The following is a 27708-nucleotide window of genomic DNA, read 5'->3' as shown; positions in this document are numbered from 1 at the left end:
TGCTGTCAAAAACAACACTGGTGGAAGAAAAGCCACAAATCTTCTGCATCCCACCTCAACATGGAAAGGCGTTGCAGTCAATTTTGTAAACTGCATAATGAAGCGTCAGCGTTTATGCAGGACATAGTCAAGTCGCTGCCCAGCTGTAGTCAGATGTCAGTCAGCTCTGTTCTCATACCTCATTATCATATCTGCTGGTCATCATTACGTCACATGACTGCCATACTCCAATCAAGGGAAGGCTCCTTTAAATAGGGCTTGCTTTCTCTACCTATGCTATGCTTGGTTTCCGAAGCTTCGGAATCATTCGCTGCTAGCTGCCTCCTCCACCCCAGCCTCCACCGTTGCACGATCAGTCTGACTAAGCTCAAATACTTGTAATTGTCTGATTAAGTTACAGGTCAATGTTGTTAAGCTCAATACTGTGATTTTGACTAAGTTACATGTCAATCTATTGTTATTATTCTGCTATTGAACCCTATGGGGGTATTGCTTAGTGATCCCTGATTTTGCTTAGCATGCTCAGAAAAGCTTGCACAAAATTTCAGGGAGCATCTCCAAACAGCCCTTTAAACGCCAAGATTAACTGTATTCCATTTATGCAATTAATGGTTAAATATGCTTGACGTGTATTCCATTTTGCAATAAATGGTTAAATTGACTTGACGTGAATGTTCCTGCCTAAAGTGCAGTTTAATTGACTGATTAATTGATTAATTGCCATTTGCATGAACAAATGAACATATAATTAATTGACAACGATAAAGCTTGTGTGTGTGTGTGTGTGTGTGTGTGTGCTGTGTGTGTGTGTGTGTGTGTGTGTGTGTGTGTGTGTGTGTGTGTGTGTGTGTGTGTGTGTGTGTGTGTGTGTGTGTGCGCGCGCACACGCGTGAGTGTGTGCGTGTGTGTGTGAGATAGTGAGAGAGAGAGAGAAAGAGAGAAAGAGAGAGAGAGAGAGAGAGAGAGAGAGAGAGAGAGAGAGAGAGAGAGAGAGAGAGAGATGGCTGAGCATGAATGTATGAGCGTTCATCCACAGATTATTTATAATTTATTCAAAGCCTTATAGTGGCATATCTTATACACCTGTAGAGTATAATACGCACCAGCATGGCTATATCATTGAACATTGAATTTGACATACATTACATATGTTTCCAATCATTGTAGTTGTCAACCCACGAGTCAAGACTCCCCCCTGCTGACCAAGAATCGCCATAGCTCTTTAGGAATGTGACAAAAAAACTAAAAATATTATTGAACTCAAATCTCCATCATCCATGGCGTGAGCAATCAATAGAAAAAAAGCCATTTTGGGGGTGAACTACTCCTTTAACGTGACAAAAGCAAAGCGTATCAGTGATAAATATGAGAGAGGCTGAAGCGGTTTTATTGCAGTGCGGCTCAAAAGAGCAAAATATACAAACTTGCTGCTCAACGCCGCCCGCCTCGCTGGCCCTTCTCACAAAACGAACACCCATTCTGTCACATGAAAAGTAGCCCAAAGTCAGGTGACACGACACACTCTCACAATGGTTTAGCTTGTTTTAGCAGGAAAATAAAATGTAAGTGCACTGTCCATTCGTCGTTTTCTTTTTCTTTGTGTGTGTGTGTGTGTGTGTGTGTGTGTGTGTGTGTGTGTGTGTGTGTGTGTGTGTGTGTGTGTGTGTGTGTGTGTGTGTGTGTGTGTGTGTGTGTGTGTGTGTGTGTGTGTGTATATACTTTGCATACGGTATTATTAAAAACATACATTTACCACCCCTATTTTATACCTAGCTAGGTTATTTGAAAATATCCGATCTACAAGCTGAGAACGCGTCGACCCTTTGGGTGAGCTTGCAGATCTGCTATTTTGAAACATTTTGTACCTTTTCTTGGTACTTGATGTACATTTTGAATTCCAGACTTTTACTTGTAGGCCTACTAGAGTATTTCTACATTGCAGTATTGATACTTTTTCCACCACTGACAGCAACAGCAGTAATAATAATAATAATAATAGCCTAATAATAGTATAATAAGATATAGTAATATTTATTTAATTATCATTATTGTGTTTTAGTTTTTATTTTATTGGAGCGGTGAAAGCGCTCCCAATAGACAGGTATGTCTGTGGCTGGCTGGCTATGTGGCTGGCTGGCTGGCTGGCTGGCTGGCTGGCTGGCTGGGTATGTCTGTAGCCTGGCAATACCTTGAGTGGCCACACAAGTTAAAGGAGGGGCGCTGTTGTGCAGGCACAAACACACACACACACACACACACACACACACACACACACACACACACACACACACACACACACACACACACACACACACACACACACACACACACACACAGATTCACCGCTCCACTTCGAACCGAGGTTTGATTTTTTTCTCCACCCCTGAGCATTGACACATATCACGTGACTGCGTTAATCACCACGGGGTCAGCTGACTTTCCACACATCATCAGTCCTGTTTCCTCCACCGACCTTCACAACAAGCCTCTCTCTCATCCTCCGTTCATTCCTCCCAAACTCGGTTATTCCGCGTTTCGTTCCTGCCGTCTGCTGTTTGCCGTCGTTTTCTGGCCTTTTCGAGACGAGAGGAACACGAAAACGTTAACCGAAAATGGCGAGTCAGTCCCAGGGCATCCAGCAGCTGCTGCAGGCCGAGAAACGAGCCGCGGAGAAGGTGGCCGAGGCCCGCAAGCGTAAGTAAAAAGCCACCGAGCAGAACTGCAGCGAACCCAATGTCCTTATCGTTAAAATCATTATGTTAAATCGCGCTAAAGCTGTCGCAGCGACTGCGTGTTTGGCTGTCGTGCGGCCTGTTTGAGCAAAGTCGTGATAAAACGGTGGTTATAAGCTTAGCTAAGTCGGTGGCTGGGCTGTTTAACTGTAAAGTGGACACTCACTGTCTTGGGGGTTCCATTTGTACACTCAGAGGGTGTAACTCAGATGAGTTACAGACCTGGCTGTAAGGGTCCATTTGGAAGGGTTACAAATCTCCATTCAGAAACATTGCCATTCAGAAGATTGACTTCCATTATTCTATTTGGAGGTGTCACCTAAACCTAACCTAAACCCTAACCTCAGTGGGGGTATTTCTGAATGGGGATGTTTCTAAGTGGGGGTGTTTCTGAATGGAGGTCTGCCCCCATTTGGCAGTATGGGAGCACTGAAGGGGGAACTGGTCAGGTGGCCACCAAAACCAACTGGGCACTAGAGACATGTGGGCACCAAAACCATCTTATGTGAGCTATGTAGACTAGAGAGACATTTGACAGCTGGGCACTAGTGATATGTGGGCACCTGCCTTTTCCATAGCATGCTCTCTATCTTAGTATAAAAGCATTTATTTTAGTTTGGTTATTTTTTAATAGAGGGGAACCGAGGATCCCTGGTCCTTTGGGCCCAGGGCCTGAACCCCACCTTACTGTTACTGTTGGTATGTACAGTACTGCAGCAGTCGGCTGCTAGTGTTAAAGATTGTTTAGTCCCTAGTAGTAGCCTATCACTACTAGGCTACTACTAGTACTACTAGTAAGTACAATACTACTGCTAGTACTGTTCTAGCTCAAACTAGTAAGTACAATACTACTGCTAGTACTGTTCTAGCTCAAACTAGCACTGCCAAGTGCCAATCTGACTTGCCTACTGTACCACCACCACCACCCCCACTACTGCTGCTGCTACCAATACTGCTAGTGCTACCATCTTTATATTTGGATGTGGGTGCGCGTATAGGCCTACTGAATCAGCATGCACTGCACAGTGCACTCTTTATATTGTGGGATATAGAATGTAGTAAGTACCATTGTGTTTATAATATGTCATAACACTGTATACTAGTACAGTACTTTGGGGGTTATGGTATCAGAGTATAGAATGTGGTACCATGTGTTTTATGGATTATAGTAATGTTTTTTTAATAGACACATCACAATCGCAATGGACTGACCAGATGCATGTTCTAACACAAGTGATCGTTTAATTTTCAGTGCCTGTCATAACAGAATAGCACAGTTATCTCAGAGTATAGTACAGTATCGACTAGTACAATGTGTCATAGATTATAGTGTGGCCTGTCATAACTGAATGTAGATTACGTTGGGAGTTAATAGTACAATAATGATATGTTCAATATTGTTCCTTAAACTGGGAAGCTACAATGAACCTGTGTCACCCAGTCAGCTGACACAGTCAAATGGAATTTTCCAGTCTCGTGTTAAGTTGGGAGCAGTTGTGACATTAAAGCTGTAAGATGTGTAGAGGATGGATAGGTTGTGGTCAAAGGACATTTTGCAGGCCCAAATTTGCATGTACACGGATGAAGTCCGTAAAAATCACAACCTCGTTATTTGAATAGAGAAATAACTGATCGTGATTTTGCTATGGGAATCAAGCCTTTGATGGACTCGATTCAAATGGTATATTCTAGTCACACTCAAAGCTTCATGTATTGCATATAAACAAAGTTGTAGTAGTAGTAGTAGTAGTACTAGTTGTACCTAGTAATTTGTAAAACTTTGACTTTAAATTGGTCTTACTGAGACTTATAATATATACAGTATATGAATTTGTACTCTCTGTGTCTTTAGGTAAAAACCGTCGTCTGAAGCAGGCCAAAGAGGAAGCTCAGGCTGAAATCGAACAATATCGGCTCCAGAGAGAAAAGGAGTTTAAAAGCAAAGAAGCTGCTGTAAGTACTACTACTTGTAATTAATAATTATTACTACTAGCAAGCAGTAATTTACTTAATGACTGCATTAAGGGAAATGTACAAAGATGTTTATAGTATAATACTTAATGCCTTCCTCCCGACAAATGATTGAAGGCGTTAAGTAAAACACTCTAATTGACTTCTTTGATAATCAAAGATGTGAAGTAGTGACCGACCGATAGACTTTTTTGTGATCCGATACGATACCGATTCTAGAGAGGGGAGCCATCACCGATACCGATACGATACCGATAAATACATATATATATATATAAAACAGGCCTTTTAGCAGGGGTAGACATTAAGGGAAATTTACTACTGGCCCTCAGGGCCAGTGGATGTTGATGATCACTGGCCCTGACACGCGTGTGGACGCAAAACTTGCGTCCTCGTTCATCTTCGATACCAGCGTCTTTTTTTTGGTTATGAATTGAGTACATAGGACCCCAATGCCAAACAAGCCATTGAGCTTTCTGTGGTTTAAATCCTTTCAGTAGAAGTTGTATCAGTGAACTGTACTGTCCTGTCCCTTTTGCCATTCAAAATATCATCCCCCATAAATATAGGCCTGCTCCTAACACCAGCTGTAGCCTGTTTAACTGGTGAGGGCCCCAGCCCAGATCGGGTGGATTGACAGCTGTCTGTCTGCCTTCCCAGGATCTCCTAATTCGGGGTTAATTAGCCTAGGATCAAGGCTATCAAAGCTGTATTTTATAGATGATATAAAATAAAATAATTGCATCATATTTATAAACTGTGTATACATTCCTGCTCCAGCTAGTCAGTTATACAGAAGATAGGACAGCAATTATAGAAATATTAGACCTTAACTGTGGAATGTTCAATCATGTATGCCTATGTGTTACATTACTTAAGGCCATTTTCTAAATATTTGACTTTTTTAACATGTAGAAAAAGAATTGCCAAATTTGACATCAAAGTTCCCACTCTTCCTTATAGTGCCCACAGTTGTGTTACATGATGCATCCATCTCTGACACTGAGACACTCCATTGACCATTCTCATCTTCTCGTTTTCTCAATAGGCTACAGTACATGTTGATTCTAAATATTTACAGTTAAAAGAAACTAATTTGCCGAATGCGTTCCGCGCACACGCACACGCACGCACGCACACACACACACACACACACACACACACACACACACACACACACACACACACACACACACACACACACAGGACCGCCCCTCTCTCATTCACTAGACACACAGCGACTTGCGACAGCGTCTTCTTTCAGTATAGTAAATGGACCTTTCCCCAACTTCAAGAACATAACTTGTCTATTGTAGGCCTACTTTCTGATTCTGACCCGCGGTGGACATACTGAACAGCAGGGCAACAGCGCTCCGTTGTCAACAATCTGTAGAAGCTAACGCTGTTTAGCTGTTAGCAGCATCAACGGAGCCGAACGCATGGATGTGAATGAGCGTGTCAGCGTGGAGCATAGAGATGGGGCGTTCATAAACGAATCGAGTCTTTTGAACGGCTCTTTGAAATGAACGATGGGATCCGGTTCGCAGTATAGGGAGCCGTTCCTTTTGTAAATGAACGGCTCTTTGAAAGGAACGGATCTTAGAGATCCGGCTCACTTCAAAGAGCCATAAATCCCATCTGTAGTGGAGCCACTCCACTGTGACTGCAGCGCTGTGCGCAAGCACGCAGAAGGTAACTTTGATCTGGATCACGCAACGCTATATTTTAGCAGTAATTACGAGACGATTTCACCGAAATTATTACAAAACAGTTACAGTACCACAGGGAATACATGTGAAATTAGATATAAACCTTATTACTTGTTTTATTTTCAAGGCATTAAATTCACTGGCCCAAACGGGCAAGTCCCTGGTGAGTTCTGGTGGCCCTGTCACTCTAAAAAGTACATACGGGCCAGCGGGCTGGTTCTAATGTCGACTCCTGCTTTTAGTCTTTAAAGAGCCACAGACCTCCAATCTGCTGTGCTCTAACTGGACTGGAATCTCATTTCTCTCCTAAAGCCCTTGAATATGATGGAATATGATTAAGGATTACTGTAATTATCACATTTCACATCGCACAAACCATACTTGTAACTTTCATTAGCCCCCCCCAAAAAGTAATATCGGTTATATCGGTCGCATATCGGTTATATCGGTCATATCGGTCATATCGGTCGCATATCGGTGCATATTGTCTCATATCGGTGCATACCGATATGGCCAAAAAGGTCATATCGGTGGCCGATACAACTTCACTAATGTGAAGTTGTATTCAGTATGTGTTCAATGCGCTCAGTATACACGATTTAAAAATTCTCATCAGGGAAATGTAAACTTTCAACCTTAGTATTTGATTCTTCTTAAAGGAGTAGTTGACGCAAAACAATTACTTCATCTTCTATCAATTACGCACCCCATGTCGCTAAGCATGTAGATAGAAAATAACTACTTTTAATGAAATAAATTAACCCATTTAGAACGGGTACACATTATTGTGTATCATTATTTAATGCTTTAACTATTGAAAAATAGCAGATATACAAGCTCACAGCGCGGCACCGAGTGCCGCGCTGCAAGCTTGTAGATCTGCTATTTTTGAAAAATCATGAAAATTAGAATTTTGACCCGATTCTATAAGTGTCTTTTGAATCCTTCTAAGGTTTTTTGAAAAACCTATGTTTCTATGTCAGCAATCTGGCCAGCCATCGTCAAAGAAAAGGTCCTTTTCACTTAACTGGAGCTCAGTTAGTCTGTTCTTGAGAGACTACTATGTCAGTGGTTCTCAAACTTGTGTCAAGGACCCCCAATTGGCCCAAACTGATATTTATTTGGCCACGGACCCCCATCTCAAAATATATAGTTCCAGGGTCCACCCCAGAAGCAAAATTTGAGTCACAAACATTCACTTTAAAAATGCTTATATTCAAAGATTTGCACACATTTTCACAACCTTTTCAAAAATAGCAGATCTACAAGCTCGCAGCGCGGCACTCGGTGCCGTGCTGTGAGCTTGTATATCTGCTATTTTTCAATAGTTAAAGCATTCAATAATTCTAAGCCTAAATGGGTTTTAATAAACCCCACAAAAACGTTTTACCTTCTCTTCGACCAGGCCCTGGGCTCCCATGGTAACAGTGCGGTGGAGGTGGATCGTGAGACCGTGACCAGGATGGCCCAGATCCAGAGCGGCTTCGGGCAGAACCGCGAAGCTGTGCTCACATCTCTGCTGGCGGCCGTCTGCGACATCCGCCCTGAGATCCACGCCAACTACAGGGTTGCTGGTTAAAAGGGACATGAATGCCGCCGGGCCAATCAATCCATCCTTGGGTTTGATAACCTCCCCAATGTTCCGTAGCTCTTGAGAAAATGACACCCATCCGTCGCTTATGTGTGTGTGTTGTATTTGGAAGGTGCTTTTGATTATTTATGGTATGACTGACAATGCTTGTTTTCATTCCCTTGCCAGCATCATGGCGACTCTTATTGTGAAATTGTTAGTTGAGTCTTACTGTATTGGAGTATATTTGCTATGGCATGAGTCTGGCAATAAGGATTGCCTGCTTGCCTGGGGTATTTTCATTCATTTGATGGGTTCAGTTTCTGCCGTATTGCTTTTACCTGTCCATGCTTCAAATTGCTTAGGCTAATACTGGAACCTTGAACCCAATTTGTATCTGCAATTAAATATAATGAGTGAATTATTGATGTAATATGGTTTTTGAAGAAACTCGGACTGTAGTGCACACGTTCAACAGGCAATGGATTTGCAAAGTCTATTGAAAGAAATGTATGCACTGCACCACAGACAACGGTACCTCCTAGGGCAAGTAGGTAAAATCTTAATGGCAGACCCTGTATGATGTGTTGCTATGGTATTGTGCGCTCTGAAATATTCAATGGGAAAATCACATTAAATGTTTAAATGATTAAGTGAAATGTGATCAGACTCTTATTCTGTGAAATTATTTTCTGCATTTCAACTATTTGTCAGGTATCCTGTACAGACATTTGACGCATGCAAGTACATTTTATGTACACAGACATGCACGCACACATGTCGTGCTTATTTGCTGTATGTACTACATGCAATACAGGTAGGGTAAGTGATATTGTTTTGTTAAACTGTTAAATGTAGCTCTATGTTCTGATATTACTAGTTGCTATAGAGTGTTTGTTTGGCACCAGGCATCTCCATGTCTCTCTTGCTCTTTAATAACAAAATACATTTTCAGGTTGGGATACCAATTGTATCCAATCAGGAGAGAGAACTCATTCAAGAGGATATATAGATTAAACGAGTGAAATTGTAAGTTATGACACCAAGAAAGCAGACACAACTGGAGCTGATTAAAAAAGGAAAAAAGGTCACTTACCCTAAATATAAATATGGTAATTAACAAATGAAATGAAGGTGATTCTATGTATGATCTGTGTCATATATGTTGCACAGCATTATTTGATGTGACTCTCTAGTCTAGTAGAATATCTTGTAGACATGTAATGTTTGCCATAATCTTCAGCCTCAAATAATATTGGCTAATTTGGTTAAATAATACCATCTCCCCGATGGACCTAACCACCTGTTTTAAAACTGTGTACATTTTGGGAGATGCATGCTTCCAGACGTATATGGGAATGGGTTTAAATAAGTGTTTTTCAACCATTTTCATATCGAGGTCCATTATCTATTCTGCATTCTAGCCATGGACCACCATTTGATGAGATTTAGCAGACCCAAGGCGTAGAATATGTTGTTGTCATTGTATACAATTTTGTCCACAATTCCATGCTGTATTGATGGGAGAGAAAACAGGCAAACGATCAAAATTCCTCTACATTCTCCAATTGTGTCTTGTAAATGAGTTGCATTTTTATAGCGCTTTTCTACTATGCAAAGTGCTTTACAATGGTTCATTCATTCATACATTGGGAGGTGAAGTGGCGAACAGTCAATGCCAGCGTCCTCAGCTCCTCACCACATTCAGATACCAATGGTGGCAAGCTAACACTGACCGACTCATTGGAGGCAATGTGGGGTTCAGTGTCTTGCCCAAGACAAATCTCCATTATGCCCATATCAGGGAGAATTTTGTATTGCGCTATATCTGGTTTAACTAGTGCACCAGTATGTAACACATTAATGCATATTTTATGACCGAATATGGGATTAGGAATACGTCCCTCATAATCATAGAGTATGGTGACTAAATGCACCTTCACCAGATGTATGTGTGTAAAGAAATAAAAACATAGGCTACGGTAAAGTTCTAAATTAGGCTTAATTAAGATAAAGTCTACTAGGTATCTCTCTCTCTCTGTGTGTGTGTGTGTGTGTGTGTGTGTGTGTGTGTATCGTCACTGTCTGGTGGAAACCTCATGTCCAAAACTGTTTACTTTTCAGGATTCTAATTAAAAAATGACAAAAGTAGCCTACTTGGTCTGGAATACTTTTGAACAGATTTCTTCGTCAGTGGAGCGTGGCATGAAGGTGATCAGCCTGTGGTACTGCTGAGGTGTTTAATGGAAGCCCATGTTTGCTTTGATAGAGGCCTTTAGTTCATCTGTGTGGTTGTGTCTGGTCAGTTAAGGCCAGTAATACCATGGTCAGTACACCAGTTATAGTAGTTTTGGCTCTGTGGGTGGTAAAACACAGTGGACCAACACCAGCAGATGACATGGCACCCACGACACCATCAGGCAACTTGGATTTCATTTGGAGATCAAGGTATCTGGAGGAAGACTGAGTGGTACAGAGTGTCCGCAGTCAGTGATGATTTGGGATGCTATGGCATCTGCTGGTTTTACTCCACTGTTTTATCAAGTTCAGAGTCAACACAGCCATCTACCCGGAGATTTTAGAGCACTTTTGCAACTTTATGGAGATGCTGATTTCCTTTTCCAGAAGCACTTGGCAGTTGGCACTTACCCACAGAGCCAAAACTACTAGTAACTAACTGGTGTACTGACCATGGTATTATTACTGTGCTTAACTGACAAGCCAACTGGCCTGACATGAACCCCACAGAGAATCTGTGTTGTGTTGTCAAGAGTAGATGAAAGACACCAGACCCAACCACACTATCAAAGCAAAGCTGGGCTTCCATAACACCTCATCGGTACCACAGGCTGACGCTGACCACCTTCATGCCACTCCCCAATGATGAAGACATTTGTTCAAAAGTATTCCAGACCAAGTAGCCTGAGTGCAACATATATGGAGTTTGACATTTCTGTATTATAAATCCTTCTTTTGAGTGGTTGTGTGTAATATTATAATATTCTGAAATATGGATTTTTTTTATTTTTTTTAATGAGCTGTATGCCATGCAAAATGGATATAGAATTACAGAATTACAGAAATGAATTATATTACAGAAGTATATATATATATATATATATATATATATATATATATATATATATATATATATATATATATATATACAGAAGTGAATATATCATTCACTTCTGTAATTAAATATATTATATAGGTATAAGTGTATAATATAATATAGGCTGTATAATACACACACACACACACGCGCCGCGCGCACACTCAGCGGAAGCCCCTCCCGGTTGTTGGGAGAGAGAGAGAGAGAGAGAGAGAGAGAGAGAGAGAGATCCACAGAGAGAGAAAAGAAACGAGTGGAGCGGAGGAATTAACTTGACGTTTTTCTGGAGACACGGATTTCACTTCCAAAACCACCAGAAGAATCACCAAGAGAACCGAGACATCTCCTTAATCGGAACCGAGCCGGTGAGTCCCCGCCTGCCTTCACTTTAGTGTCTGATCCCCCACTGCTTTTCCACTTCGGTTCGGACAGTTTCAGTGGGTCAGGGGCCTGGTTTTTCGTGCCCCCCCCCCCCCCCCCCCCCCCCAACCCTCCAGTCCTCCTTTCCCCCAGAGCCGACAACAAACCCAGGAAGGACGGGTCGGGTAGACATTAAAGACCCCGATCCCCTGGTACCTGGCTGGATCCCTGGATCGGGGTCTTTAATTACTCAACGTCCCGTCTGACATGGCGAACCCTGGCCCCCGGTTCTCGAACGGTGTTTTTGGCAAAGGGGGAAAAAAGCAGTGAGGGTGTGGATTTGATCCCAGGATATCTCTGGTCCCATAGCGTTAGAATGAGTTCTCATCAACGCTATGTCACCGATCAGCCCTTGCGCCGCACGAAAGGCTGCGCACCCTCTCGTCTGTAGTAAAAATACAAAATACGGTTTCGCTACTCACCAAAACAAAGACGGCTTTAGGGAGTTGAAAGCCCACTTTCCTCAGTGGCAACACTCTGAGCCCCTCACCTCACGTCTAAAATACACTTTATAGCCAGAAAATAAAAATATTTCACCGGAAGGCAAAATCTGGTCAACGGCACTTTCCATTGACAAGATCTGTAGAGGGCGCTGTGGAGTAGCTAAAACTCAACGGTGACATATTTTCTTTCCTGGACAAAAAGTGTATTTTAGTCGTGAGGTGGGGGGGTCCGAGTGGTCCCACTGAGGAAAGCAGGCTTTCAGCATCTTAAAAGTCTTTTTTTTTTGTGAATAGCGAAAGTGTATATTTTATTTTCACTACAGAAGAGAGGCTGAGCAGCCTGGGCTACCGCTGCGGTGTGTACAAGGGCTACTCTGTGACATAGCGTTAATGAGAACTCCTTCTGACGCTATGGACCAGAGCTAGATGTGATCCCAGGATAGCCTGCTTCTCTTCTCGTCCTGCTTTTATTAAACTGACCCTCGCCTGGTCCAACTGATGTCAAGTAGATTGGAGGTGCCAAGTGAGGCGCTATTATTAGCTAATAATAATGTAATTACGATTATCATATTGTTGTTATTTATGAATCCAGGGAAAGATTCCCCGGGACCACCCGGACTTAGCAGGGAAGGCTAGTTTAGCATGGAAGCTAACCGGGGTTTCTAAAATAAAGAAAAACCCAAGTTTTGTTAAACTTTGCGGGGAAGAAAACGAAGTGACTCGGCGTGAAAGAGGAGTTTTTAAATGAGTAAGACGAACAAACAGGTTTAACTCACAGGGTAATATAACTTTATTGAACAACAACAAACAAACCTCGACTAACAGCATACTGTATGCCGACGTGACATCACTGTGATGTTAGGGAGAACATTTTCTCCTCACTCTGACGCAATGAACCAAACAAAAACACACATAAATTGCTTTAATTGATTCAAGGGACACTTCTCCTTTCTGAATATTGTCAAGTTCCTCTTCAGTTATGCTGAAGTGGAGTAAGCTTGCTGATTGACGGTGTGTGTGTGTGTGTGTGTGTGTGTGTGTGACTGCATATCATTAGAATAAAACAAAGCCTGCATGGTGAAAGCAATTATGTCTTCCAGAGCAACTTCACCCTAAATCAATGCAAATGCAATTGCCACTCATTAATAAGACTAATACTTTTCATGTTTTTGTGTAAATACAACTTAAGGTGTGTGTGTGTGTGTGTGTGTGTGTGTGTGTGTGTGTGTGGAAGACTGTGGTTGTACTGGTTGCACTATATTCTATATTCTGTCCACTTGAACAAGATATATCGAGGACATTATTATTCAATTTAACGGCTTCTTTATACTCTTTCATTCTGTCAGGTCGTCATGTTGTCAACTTGATGTGGGTGTGTGTGGCATTAGCATGTTTGTGTGTAGCTATGAATTAGTGTCCGGTGTGTGTTAATGTATGTGTGCAAGTGTTAGTATGTATTAGTGCGAGCGTGTGTGTGTTGTGTGTTGGGGTGTATGTATGTTGTGTCCATGATGGGGTTCGGTCGAGACCTACGCAACTCCCACGAAGGACTCCTGAAGCTTCAAGACTGGGAACTAAAGGTATTTCAATATTTCTACTACGTATAGTAACAGAATGAATACAAGAGCACACGCCTTGGTGTAATCCGGCGGCCTCGGAATAGTCGCCACCAGGTATTCCTAAACGGAACCACGATAAAAATTATGCCTAAAAACCTAACCTTATTCCTAAAAGTAAGCTTAGTAAAACAATGTCTACACCTAACCTTATTCCTAGCCTTAACCTCATTAAAAGCATTACAAGAGGGCGCCTGCTGGCCTACTGGTCCGGGTGCATACTACATAGGCTCTGATGCCTGACAGCATGTCGCCGGTTCGATTCCCGATCCGGTCGACCTTTGCTGCATGTCACTCCCCATCTCTCTCCCCATTTCCTGTCAGTCTATTGACAGTAAAGGCATAAAAGCCCCAAAACAAATCTTAAAAAAAAAAAAAATACAAGAACTGCTTGGTGGCGAGTGGTCCAAAAAAATGGGTGTGAGTGTGTTTTGGGGGCGAGCGATCCGGTTACAGACAACTATTCCTCTATTCCCCAAATGCTGGCATTTCCATTACATTCGATTTTTCTATTCCATTTCTGCTATGCAGCAAGCTATACATGCTTAGATGATTTTGATTTATATTAGGATAATAATTGCACGGCTGTAAAGACGAAACCGAAGTGGGGAAGAGGCTTCACATCCGCAGTATCGCTGGCTCATGATTAGGGTTGGGTATCGTCGGCGATACTTTTAATGGTATCGATTCAATGACGTCGATACTATCGGTATCGGTTCACATAAAAACGAACGATACCTTGTTTCGATACTTTTGAATGCACCCCTTGCCGGTCGCATCTGTAACAATTGGGCTACTGAGAGTTTAATGACTGCTTTAGTAGGCTACACTCGTTACTGTGAAAATAGCCGAGAGTCAAAACACATTTTTGCCCTATTTGTGGAGATAAGTGACCGATTAGGGAGCCTTACTGGTGTTTATTATTATGATAATGATCCAACGTCTATAAAATAGCCCATAGAAAAAGGCAAATAATAATTATAATAATAATAATAAATAAAAAGTATCGAAAATGGTATCGAAAAAGGTATCGTATCGATTCCCAGGTATCAAAAAAGGTATCGTATCGATTAAAAGGTGAACGATACCCATCCCTACTCATGATCTGAGCTTACGTGCTCCAGACAGTGTGAGGGAAGCATTGATTTGTGGGAGGCAACAGTCTGGCCACGCGACCAGGGGCGTCACAAGGGGTAGGAAAGTGGGACTGAGTTACTGGGGCCCAAGGTGGAGGGGCCCTTATAACTTTAGCTATTGAAAAATAGCAGATATACAAGCTCACAGCGCGGCACCGAGTGCGAGCTTGTAGATCTGCTATTTTTGAAAAATTGTGACAATGTGTGAAAATCTTTGAATATACAGTATGTGTTTTTTAAGCAAACATTTCTAACTCACATTTTGCTTCTGGGGGTCCCTGGAACTAAATATTTTGAGATCGGGGGGGTCCTTGACATAGGTTTCTTGCACACATTTTCAAGATTTTTCAAAAATAGCAGATATACAAGCTTGCAGCGCGGCACTCGGTGCCGCGCTGTGAGCTTGTATATCTGCTATTTTTCAATAGTTAACATTCATGGGGGGCCCGCAGTGAATCCTTGTACCCAGGGCCCAGAATTTGGTATTACGCCCCTGCACGCGACACTACTAACAGAAGAGAGAGAGAGAGAGAGATGAGATATACTCCCTGAGGGCAAGTTGAGGCGTTACACCAGCATGTGACAATAAATAAACTACTAGAACAACTACTTATTATAGTAACAATGAGCTTTGATCTTAATGGGTGCAGAATGCTGAAGCAGATACTCACCAAAACAGTGCTCTCTGTAGAGCACTCTACAAATCTGATCATTATTAAATATCTGTTATTAATGCATCATCAATGTCATATTGACGTCCAAGTATGGAGTCCCACAACTGGTCTCCATATTTGGGCAAGACTGGTCAGTGGGGATGGTAGATCCACAGACAGTGGATTTTTTTTCTCTCTCTCTCACACACACACACACACGCACACGCGCACACGCACACGCGCACACACACACACACACACACACACACACACACACACACACACACACACACACACACACACACACACACACACACACACACACACACACACACACACACACACACACACACACACACAAGTAAAGCAAAATAAGTGTTAAATTGAACAGTAATTCAAATGTTACCTATCAGTTTATAATGGACGATTCGATTTACTTTTCGGGCATGTGGGCATGACCTTTGGGCAAGTAGAACATGACCTGTACTTGCCCGACGGTCAAGTGCCTCTGAGACCTTAGTGTCCACCCCTGCACGCACACACACACACACACACACACACACACACACACACACACACACACACACACACACACACACACACACACACACACACAGAGAACAGAACAGAATCCTTCTCCTGCCCCTGAGAATGCTAATAATAACATGAAAATAATTCGAAACCGTTGTGTTTTTCAGTTGTTGGAATCTGTGAAGCGTTTCATGACACTCCGGGTGAAGAGTGACAAGGAGTACGCCTCCCTGCTGCTCAACATCTCGCAGCAGGCCGAACGCCACGACGCCACGCCTCAGCTGGACTACGTCAGCACCGTCAGCAAGGTGCGTGCTCGATGCTGCGTTGGCACAGTGGTTCTCGAATATATCGTCGTTGTCGGGTGGAAACCTTGTATGTCCAAAACCGTTTGTTTTGTATTTATCATTTTAAAAATGATTTAAACTAGTGAAAACAGACGATCTACAAGCACACAACGCCTCGCACCGCGAGGCGTTGTGCGCTTGTAGATCTGCCGTTTTCACTACTTTTGTGCGACGGCCTCGCATGATGAATAAGGGCTTTACTTTGCGAAAGAACGTGCTAATTTGAAACATGGAGATACGAGGTTTCCACTCGACAACGACGATATACATTCGGGCACCTGCTTTCTGTTTGCCCTAAATGCGCAAATGGGGTTTCATTTTTAGCTTTGTATTGTTTATAGCGGTGGTTTTCAGGCCGCAACCCCCACAAAAAATTGTATTTCAACTGGGGATCCCCCACCCTGATGAGCACCCTGGAATTGTAGGAGTTGGCCTTACATTAGTTTGACTCCATCTGTTTCATTGTGAAAATAGCAGATCTACATGCTCACAACGCCTCTCAACCGCGAGGCATTGTGAGAATGTAGAACTGCTATTTTAGGCAGGAACATTCACGTCAAGAATATAACAATTAATAACATAATGAACAGATAGACTCGGCAAGATATTGGCAAGGATATTTAACCATTTATTGCATAAATGGAATACAGTTAAACTTGGCGTTTGAAGGGCTCCGCGATCGGAGATGCTCCCTGAATTTTGTGCAGGCATTTCTGAGCATGCTAAGCAAAATCAGGGAACGCAGCAATACCCCCCATAGGGTTAGAATAGCAAATAGCAATAACCGTGACATGTAACATAGTCAAATCACAGTATTGAGCTTAACCATTGACATGAACTTAGACAAAATCACAGTATGAGCTTAACAACATGACATGAAACTTAGACAAGATCACAGTACTTGCTTAACCACATTGACATGTAACTTAATCAGACAATCACAAGTATTTGAGCTTAGCCAGAGTGATCATGCAAAGGTGGAGGCTGGGGTGGAGGAGGAAGCAAGCAGCAAATGATTCCGAAGCTTCGGAACCAAGCATTGGTAGGGAAAGCAAGCTCTATTTAAAGGAGCCTTCCCTACTGATTGAGAGCTCTGATTGGAGTATGGCAGTCACGTGACATAATGACCAGCAGATATGTTAATGAGGTATGAGAACAGAGCTGACTGACAACTGACACTCAGACTGGCAGCGACTTGACTCCCATGCCCTGCATAAACTTACGCTATGCTTTATTTTAGGCAGGAACATTCACGTCAAGAATATAACAATTAATAACATAATGAACAGATAGACTCGGCAAGATATTGGCAAGGATATTTAACCATTTATTGCATAAATGGAATACAGTTAAACTTGGCGTTTGAAGGGCTCCGCGATCGGAGATGCTCCCTGAATTTTGTGCAGGCATTTCTGAGCATGCTAAGCAAAATCAGGGAACGCAGCAATACCCCCCAAAACTAATGAGCTTGCTCTCTGTCTTGGCAGGGCTCGGCCAACCAGAGAGCGCTTTAAAACCCCCCAAAACACGGAACCCAACGCCACATAAAACCTGTGTCAGTCAGACTCTGGTTATGTGTAGCAGCAGAGCGCCACTGCAGACTTCTACATGATTAAAAGTAAAAGACTGCAGAGTCTTGAACCATGAGAAGCCATCCTAAGCTTAGCAGTAACTATGTGTAGCAGCAGCTAGCTGCGATCTCTGCGTTGACAAATTTATTTTATGCTAAAAGATACATGCTGCATCTTAAAAGAGAGACCATTCTATGATTAGTGAAATGAAATAGCTAAGAGAGGCAGCGAAGCTACGCTGCCGACCTTTGAAATAATTATTCCGTTAAGAAGCAGTTCTTAAATTAAGAAAAGGCCATCCTACCATTAGTGTATAAAGTGGGTCAGCTACGCTTGCTGTGCTGTGTGTGCGAGCGGTTCTAACGCAGAACCAAATTGTATTAAGCAGTTGGTCTTAAGCCATCCTACACTGCGAAGAAGAGTGAATCAGCTACGCTTGCCGAGTTGTGCCCCATCCCTTAAAGGGGGAGCGAGCCGTTTGAGGTTACCCACCATGCTAGGTAGACGTGACCCTGCAATTGGAAGTTGATATTAACAGCTGTGATAACCGTGCCAACCACCTTTGAGCAATTAATTAGCCGACTGTCTCCTCACTTAATGCCGCTCATGCTTTTGAGCAACAAGAATGACCTCCTTCCTGGCGAGTAACATTCATAGCTGCTGAGGATCAGCGTCCATAACTTCCGAGTTGGAGCCAGCCCGGTTGTATGCATAGAGAGATGTACAGGTGTGGAGCCATCCCCGATGCTGCAGGAAGCATCTCTGGTAGCCATCCTTCCAAGGTCCGATACAGCTTGCCTCGCCAGAGGACGCCAGGCAGATACCATGACATAGAGGATAGAAAGAAGTATTAGTTTGAGAACGTAGTCTGGATTGCCTTGATGCACCACCCGGCTGAATATTAATGAACTCATGCAAGCATAAGGTGCTGCTGAAATATACTTAGAATCATCTTGAGACTTGTTGCAACGATCATCATTATTATAATTATTATTATCATCCACAACCACGCAATCTATATAATACATCTGACTTATCAGCCATATAATTATGCCTTTAGATGAAGATGCAGTTTGATTAACGAATGACCTGCCTTTCATGGCTTCGGGAGGAGGTCCAGGTGAGTATCCTCGATCCAGAATCCTCGATCATCGCGACACATCGATGTCGCTCATGAAACAGGCAGGCAGCCACTCCCCTGTCTGCTGAATCTGTAGCGTGCAAGCAGGCGGGCCAGCAGGCGGGCAGGCGTGCAGCAGGTGGGCAGGCAGGCGTGCAGGCAGGCAGGAGTACAGGCAGGCAGGCTCATGGTTGCAGCAGAAGTAGCGTTAGCTGAAGCTGTAGTAGCAATGCCCTCTGCAGTGCCAACCGACTCCTGACTGGCCTCATGGCATTATACAGTAGTGGACGAAACTATAAAGATAAACATGTTAGCAGAAAACACACAGAAGCTGCAGCACAACGCTGCAATGACATGCTGTAGCAGCAGCCATGCAGCAGCTCCAGCACGAAGCTGAAAAGATAACATGATGTTCGCAGCAGACATGTAGCAGCCTCAGCAAGAAGCTATATAGAAAAACACGATTTAGCGGAACATGAAGCAGCTTTAGCATGAAGCTGCAATGATAAAACCTGATGCCGTAGCAGTGGGCATGCCACAGCTCCGGCATGGAGCTGTAATGATAAACATGATGTTAGCATTAACTAGCAGTAGCATTAGCTGTAATTATTAGCAGTTATGCTAGCAGGCAGCAGCAGGTTGAGTGGAGCTAGCAATAGCTGAAATTCTAGGACACATGATAGTATCTGACTGAAGCAGCAGCAACAAGAGCCATAATTATGTGATCATTGTAGCATAGCAGCACAACTGATAAAGAAAGAAGCCTGGAAATGAAACATGATGTTAGCAACAGACATGTAGCAGCTTTTAGCATGAGCATAAGTTGAGCATACAGCAAAATGGCAGAAGCCTGGAAATGAAACATGATGTTAGCAACAGACATGTAGCAGCTTTAGCATGAGCATAAGTTGAGCATACAGCAAAATGGCAGAAGCCTGGAAATGAAACATGATGTTAGCAACAGACATGTAGCAGCTTTAGCATGAGCATAAGTTGAGCATACAGCAAAATGGCAGAAGCCTGGAAATGAAACATGATGTTAGCAACAAACATGTAGCAGCTTTAGCATGAGCATAAGTTGAGCATACAGCAAAATGGCAGAAACCTGGAAATGAAACATGATGTTAGCAACAGACATGTAGCAGCTTTAGCATGAGCATAAGTTGAGCATACAGCAAAATGGCAGAATCGAAGCAGCAGCCAGCCTATGCAGTAAATATATATATATATATATATATATATATATATATATATATATATATATATATATTATTTTTTATATTTTTATTTTTATTTATTTTTTCACCGTGTGCAAAATTACAGCACAAGTGTTTAACGCTGTTCCGAACAACGTTCAGCATGTACTGGCTGTGCATAGATACAATAATCAACTCAGTTTATCCATTTCACATGGCCACTTCAGTGTTACCATGCTAGCGTTTGTAGCATAAGACAATGGCACCCCTGAGTGTTACTAGCATTAGCCGCTAACATAAGCATTTAGCAGTGAACAAGCTTTTCACATGGCCATTCCAGTGTTCCCATGATAGCGTTGTAGCATGAGCCCATGACAACCCCGAGTTACTAACATTAGCCTCTAACATTAGCATTTAGCAGTGAACAAGCCTCTCCCCATGCTGGAATGTATCCTCTTACTCCATACAACTCAAAGGTTCCAAATGCGCTAACATTAGCATTTAGCAGTGAACAAGCCTCTCCCCATGCTGGAATGTATCCTCTTACTCTATACAACTCAAAGGTTCCAAATGCGCTAACATTAGCATTTAGCAGTGAACAAGCCTCTCACCATGCTGGAATATTCCTCTCACTCAAACCTCTCTCTCAAAGGTTCCTGAGTAAATAGGGAGAGCTTCCTAGGATCTCCTTTTAGTAGAACTGTACCATCATGCAACTGTACTTTTCCCATGCAACCTTCTAACAAGTCTTCAACTCTCCCCACACTACACACACAGTAGCTGCTTGACCTCATGTGGCTCAAAAAGGGAATTAACCCACTCTGCACACAGACTAGGCTGATTCTAACAGGAAGCATGTTGGAAGGATGTTGAAAGCAAGCCAAATAAGCAACTTTACTTCAGAACAAGCCCGAACAAACAACCCACAACTAGAAGTTATGGGGAAACAAGACCGAGTTGCTTATAATGGGCAGACCTGGCAACACTGCTAGACTGAGAACAGTGTGAATGTGTATGGTAGCAGTACATAGACTACACTACCCATGATGCATTGCCCATTTAACAACCTCCCTTATCAACTTTCCACCATTCCACCACATAGGACATTAACTATGGTGTTTATAAAGCCAAATAATCACCTGTGCAAGAACCTTCATTTCCATACTTAGCAAGTGTGAGAGTGAGCGTGTTTGATCCTCGCTTGAATGCCGCAATCTCACCTACTTTACTCCAAGTAGTGGCAGTTAGATGAATATGGACTAATTCAACTGTAGCACATGACAATCTCTCTCATGGTAACAAGTTCTTACACCCATGAAAGGCATATGTTAACCATTAAACATTTAAACCCCCTCCATAAAACTTCTAACATCTTGAAATGCTGTACCACTGAATTATCTAAGCATCAATATTTGATTCAAGACTCTTACCGAATACTAGCTGAACCACTCCTCAAGGACAGGTCCCCAACAAACACTCGGACTCAGGCTTCTGCATGGCCAAACAGGCCCAGACGCAGCCACCTCCCCTTATGCTCTGCCCTTAAAGGGGCAGTGCTACTCCTGTAAACACTTGACATGATTCCTGAATGAGCAAAGCATTAATCTTAATACACAAATATACTCAGTAGTTCCAACCTGCCTGCAGAGTAAAAGTAGCATTAGTATATGATTAGCAGCAATGTTGGGAAAAGAGGCATATATTAGAAGTGAGCAATAGCATCAGAATATCATCCATGCATGATATCAATAATAGCATAGGCTACACCTGTTTAAAGCAGGATGGGAATCCCTGCATGGAGCCATGCATCTGAAGGGAGTATGGCCACACCGGCCAACATGTTGGATTAGCTGCCGAACTAGCTGGTGTTTGCAGAGTGTAGCCCTGCGATTAAAGATTTAAGAAACCCAGTGTGGCATCTGCTGGAGACAAACAGCACTGGAAGCTGGGCAGGAACAACAGTTCACATACTGTTCTAGGCAGCACAAATCACAGCCAATGCCATCATGGTTCGGGGTGCACTGTAGAGCAAAGCATGCTGTTAGCTTATGTTGCTACAAACAATTTGAAGCTTCCACTACTACCACTGTTAGCATATGCTATACTGTTGAAATGTTTTCTCTTCTGAGAAGCAAGCATGCTAGTAATACATTTTAGATGAGACCTTGTTCAAGTTATGAGTAGTAAACACGTAAATGAGAACTAATGAAGTAGTGCATCATGATAGCTGTAGTTAACATTAGGCATAATACTGTTAGCAGTAGCATAGTGATAGCAACAGATATAAAAGCAGGCTAGCATTGCTATTGAAGCAGCACAGCAGTAAGCAGTATCTAAAGCAGAACCATATGGTATCACCAAGCTTTCGAGCAGAACCAGAGAGTAGAGCAGCCGCAGCAGCAAGCAGCAAATGATTCCGAAGCTTCGGAACCAAGCATTGGTAGGGAAAGCAAGCTCTATTTAAAGGAGCCTTCCCTACTGATTGAGAGCTCTGATTGGAGTATGGCAGTCACGTGACATAATGACCAGCAGATATGTTAATGAGGTATGAGAACAGAGCTGACTGACAACTGACACTCAGACTGGCAGCGACTTGACTCCCATGCCCTGCATAAACTTACGCTATGCTTTATTTTCACTATTTTGGCTTCTAATATTTGACAATTTGGTCAATGTTTGACCAGAGGTACTAAAACGTTCTTACAAGTCCTTAATTTGACACTTTAGTAATGTGCAGGTACCATGTGTTTACACCTACGGTATACTGTATGTTGGTCTGTTTACTGTTGAGTGAGGAAACAATGATAACATGAAGCTAAAATCTGGGGACCCACCAAAATAATTTGGGGACCCCCCTGGGGGTCCCGACCCACAGGTGAAGAACCACGCAACATGAAACATATCTGCCCATAACCATGATCAACCGTGCTCCGCTCAGTGTGTGAAACCATGCAGCAGCTGACATACAGCAAGTCATTAAAAGGCATTTGTTTCAATTCAGTCTACCCTGACCTGCCGCAAGCAATGTCTTTCACCCCTCACATATTTGTTTGCTGTGCCTGTAGTTGAGTGAGTGTTTGTGGTACTTTTGTCGTCCATCCTCTCTTCTTCTACCCTACAGTTGCTTTACAATAGTTTCTTCTTTGCTTTATCCTTGCCCTCGTTCGGTATGCCATATCCTATGAGTTATGCATATTAGTTGATCCTTTAGAGTTTTAGTAATCCACAGAGAATGCACATCAAAGGCACTGCCGCCAAACAACCATTCACTTCCTTGTTGACGGCGAGGCTCCTCGGTTGACGGGACCCACGCTGGTGTTGGGTTACGGAACGTACGGGCACTTGTTTGGTTTTAGAAAAACAATAAGCACTGCTGCAATTACTGAGGCTCTGATTGGCATTCGGTGTGTAATGTCAGTCACACCTCGCCTTGAGTTTTGTGCCCTGCTTCAAACCTGTTTTCAGTGGATGCTAGTCTGAAAAGATGATTTTAGTTCATTAAACTATATTAACACATTCACTGGCAGGTATTAATAAATGAATTGGCCTCTGCCACGGTCTATGTTTTTACCTTATTTCGCCAACACACAGAACGCACCAAGCAAACAGGATGTAAACAAAGGCTGAGTGTCTCTAAGGTCTGACAGATCACCCGGAAAAGAACAATTATATCCACGATCATCCGTTCTTTAGTTATGGTCCGTTGAAAATGCAATCTGAGAAAAGAAAGAAAAGAGAGAGTTACATGGACTTTGTAGACATTAGAGTCTAGTATCAACTGGCGAGCATGTGTATCCCGTGGCAGCGCCGACTGCACACGGCCATCATCGCACTTGTAAACACAACCATGATGCAACCATTGCTATTAATGAGGGCGGCAGGGGCTGTTTTGACGCTCACTGTCCGTAGCCTATCTGATGCTAATTCTCTCAGAAAAAAAGTTTGGCCACTCTAGACCTTCAGCAGAGATATTCTGATTGCGATTTTTGGGGCCGGTACCGATCAATTTGAATCTGCCGATACCGATATTCCCGATCACAGCGTCAAATCCATAAATTCTTCTATTTATTGTGTTACTGTAGCAGCATTTATATATTTAATGATTCTTCTTACATAACATTGACATTGTATATTAAGTATAAACATTAGGAGATTGCAGCCTGAGGTCCTTCGGTATCCAATTCAACTTGTAGGAGTTGAAGCTGAGGTTACATTCAGTCCCACGGATAAATATTGTGAAAATAGCTCGTATCTAGCTTGTAGATCGGCAAAGCCGATACCGATCATAGCCGATAGAGGCATTATCGGCCGATCACGATCACTCACCGATCAATCGGCACATCTCTAACCTTCAGTTATCAGCGGGGTGGGGGGATAACTGCCTCAGACCCTCATTGGCTGCTGAGCCGCCATGGACCTCTCCCTGGGCCGCAAAATGCCCGCAGGCCGCCACTTTCACACCCCTGCACTAGACAGACGGAGCTGAACATTTTCAGGGACTCTGTGGGTTCCTTTAGGGGGGTCTAAATTGACCCATACAAGTCTGTAACTCTGACAGTGTACAAATGGAACCAAATGAACCTGTTAGTTCCATTTATACACTGTCAGAGTTAAGGGGAGACACTGCTTTGGAGAGTGCAAGAAATGTAAAAAAAAAGGTGTCTCATTCTTGGTTCCATTTCACTCTCTCTCTCTTTCAGTCGTGGTGTCAGATGATCCAGCAGACAGATCAGTTGAGTAAGATCATGAAGACTCACGCAGAGGACCTGAACTCTGGTCCACTCCATCGCCTCACCATGATGATCAAGGACAAACAGCAGCTGAAGAAGAGCTACCAGTGTCTTTACCAGCAGCTCGAGAGCGACCTGAACAAGGTGTGCTTTTGGGGTGTAGCATGTAAATTCACCAAGTGTGGTCATTTTCTAATTTAATGGGGTACTGCAGTGGTTCTCAACCGTTTCAGACCGCAACCCCCAAAATAATCATATTTTAACTGGGGACCCCTCCCACCCTGACGAGCACTAAGAGTCGAGAAGGCATTACATTTTGTATAACACGGTTCTATTGTGAAAATAGCAGATCTACATGCTCGTGTTGTGAGCATGTAGATCTGTTATTTTCACAATTTCTGCCTCTACTATTTGACAATTTGGCCAATGTTTAAGCTGTACATTTAGAGGTATTAAAAGGTCCTTAAATTATCACTTTAGAAATGTGTAGATACTCTCTATATACACTTAAACTTTATGTTAGTTTGTTTACTTTTGAAAGACATTACCTCCTTGTTTACTTAGTTTTATGACAGAATTCTGGCCATCAGTTTTGCAGTTTCTTTCACTAAACACAGTTGTAATTTACGTAACTCTATCCATAATGGAAATGGACATATCACATTGATTCCACAAACGAATACAATCTAGCACGTTTTCCTATTTGATTGGAATGAGGCTTCTGTTCATTATTGTATTTCTTGTAGGTGACAAAGAGCGACTTGGAGAAGCTAAAAGTAACATATCGGCAACTGACGAAAGACACCATCAGTGCTAAAGAGAAATACAGGGAAGCCATGGCTAAAGGTAATATGTCTGTTTTATTCTTTTCTATTGTTAGTTTGGTACTTTGTTTTATACTTTGTTTGTTTGTGACACAACACAACACAACAAATAGAGGGCCATTAAGCTTTTTGGTTTCTTATTTAAGTAGAGAACAAAAAGGTATCTCAGAGATAAAAGATAAAAGACATTTCTACACTTTCTCAGCTCAAAATACAATTAAAATAATTCACACATACATAACTGTCCTCATGTGACAGGCAAGGAGCCAGAGAAAGTTCACAAGGACATTTACAGTAAAGGGAAGACAGACAGACGGATAGGATGGGCAAAATAAGCAGGGCCAGCCCTAGGATTCTGGTTGCACTAATCAAAACATATTTGCTTTCACAATGTGTTGCGATGTAACTCATTGTGAGCTTGTAGATCTGCTATTTTCAAAAGATTTTTAGTTATTTTATACATTTGAAAACTTGTGAAACAGGACATTCTGCATAATGAGGACTTTCCACCTTTGGTACTTTAATAACTTGCCTGACGGCTATAAAGATCTTGTGGCTTTCAGTTAAAATCAATATTACATTCATTACTTTATAACCAACGTATTAAAAATATTGTGGCTATGTTCACATTAACCAATACATGACTTTAATGTCGGAAGAAAACATAGGTAGGAAGCTAGGTTAGCTAACTAACACGCAAAGCTAGCTTTAAGAAGGTAAACATTATATTTATAATCCTGCTGATTTAGAAGCAATGAACTAACTACAGGCCTAATGAACAGGAGATTGGGATATAGGGGATTTGCTGAAGGAGGGAGGCAGAGGGGCCACTGCATTCAACTGCATGTGGCTTATTATAAAATAAATCTGTTGTGAAAGCTTTTCATTTTCGTTTCCATATTAAAATAATAACGCAGGATGGAAAGAAATCTGGATGGAATATGAAAAGGAGTAATATCACCAGTAAGACTCCCTAATCGGGGAGATAAGCGACCGCCAGGACGCATACAAACTTCAGAAGGCAGGGGCTAAAACGGCCCCCACAAAAGTGTGAAAAGTGATGACTCATCACTTTTCATCACTAAACCATAGTCTTGTGGGGCCGTTTTGTAGCCCAGGGAATGTTTTTTGTGCAAAACAGATGCTTGCAATGGATTCAGAATCATGAAAAACCCCTAGTTTGACCCCTCATATGTTACTTAAAGCAGATGAATTATTTGCTTTTTTTCCCTGTTATGTAAAGTTAATGGGACACCAACTCTAGCGGCTGATAACACCAATTTAGCTGTGTCTCAGAAAGGGTTATCATACCAAAACATAATCTACAGATATAGAGCTTTTCAAAAATGCATGATAACCTTTGCCACCTTTCCGATACCGACATATCGTATGGCCCATGGACTACTGACTCTAACAGGCCGATGTGAAAAATGCGGGCTTCCAGGCAGTGTGCTTGCACAGTTTACACTCCAATCGGTCCAACGGTGCCGGAGATTAGCTGTTCACGGACAGACAGTCGGCAAAACATAGGCTCGGCCACATCTTCGCCAAGGGCGGAGACAACGAATAAATAAAGCAAAAACAAACAAAGTAACAACAGACTGTCAGAGTACCGACATAACAGACAAGTCTTCCCGTGGTTTAGGTAAAGAACCGGAGAAGGCCAGGGAGCGTTACGACAAAGCCACGACCAAACTCCACAACCTGCACAACCAGTACGTGATGGCGGTGCGGAGCGCGCGCCTCCACCAGGACGAGTACCAGCAACACACGCTGCCGCGCCTCCTCGACTCCCTCCAGAGGATGGAGGAGGACATGACCAGCGCACTGTAAGAGAAGCTCACTACTTGTATATAACCCCAGGGGTCTTCAACAGGGAGTCCGGGACCCCTAGGGGGTCCTCAAGAGTTACTACAGGGTGTCCTCCAAATCTTTGTGTGATAGAAACGTCTTATTCTTTTCTCCTTTTTCTATATTAACCAGTTGAACCTTAGCGTCCATATTCAGAGAACTTTAGCCAAAAA

At 42.6% G+C, this 27708-nt stretch overlaps 2 protein-coding genes across 2 annotated transcripts in view; both read left to right on the top strand.

Annotated features, from left to right (window-relative positions):
* Positions 1-2438: 2438 nt before the first annotated feature.
* atp6v1g1 (ATPase H+ transporting V1 subunit G1) lies at positions 2439-8609 on the top strand. Its single transcript, XM_080743177.1, has 3 exons — positions 2439-2694; positions 4585-4685; positions 7818-8609. Exons 1-3 carry the CDS (start codon positions 2613-2615, stop codon positions 7989-7991), a joined length of 357 nt encoding a protein of 118 aa, XP_080599303.1. The 5' UTR covers positions 2439-2612; the 3' UTR covers positions 7992-8609.
* A 2748-nt stretch (positions 8610-11357) lies between these two features.
* The window catches only part of fer (fer (fps/fes related) tyrosine kinase), a 42602-nt gene continuing 26251 nt past the window's right edge, over positions 11358-27708 (top strand). Inside the window, exons 1-6 of the mRNA XM_080742485.1 lie at positions 11358-11462; positions 13307-13540; positions 16064-16204; positions 24831-25004; positions 25607-25706; positions 27330-27513. Of these exons, the coding sequence (XP_080598611.1) occupies positions 13454-13540; positions 16064-16204; positions 24831-25004; positions 25607-25706; positions 27330-27513 (686 nt within the window). The 5' untranslated portion in view covers positions 11358-11462; positions 13307-13453. The remainder of the gene's footprint in view (positions 11463-13306; positions 13541-16063; positions 16205-24830; positions 25005-25606; positions 25707-27329; positions 27514-27708) is intronic.

This window comes from Nannobrachium achirus (assembly GCF_963921795.1).
Source record: "Nannobrachium achirus genome assembly, chromosome: 15".
Lineage (NCBI taxonomy): Eukaryota > Metazoa > Chordata > Actinopteri > Myctophiformes > Myctophidae > Nannobrachium > Nannobrachium achirus.
The sequence above is the reverse complement of the archived record's forward strand: the minus strand, read 5'-3'. Positions and strand labels throughout refer to the sequence as shown.

What these genes read in the sequence shown, in the direction of transcription:
- atp6v1g1 (XM_080743177.1), top strand. Translation starts at nt 2,613, where the DNA reads ATGGCGAGTCAGTCCCAGGGCATCCAGCAGCTGCTGCAGGCCGAGAAA. An exon ending in GGTGGCCGAGGCCCGCAAGC is followed by an intron (nt 2,695 to 4,584) that starts GTAAGTAAAAAG and finishes CTGTGTCTTTAG; the next exon opens with GTAAAAACCGTCGTCTGAAG. An exon ending in TTAAAAGCAAAGAAGCTGCT is followed by an intron (nt 4,686 to 7,817) that starts GTAAGTACTACT and finishes CTCTTCGACCAG; the next exon opens with GCCCTGGGCTCCCATGGTAA.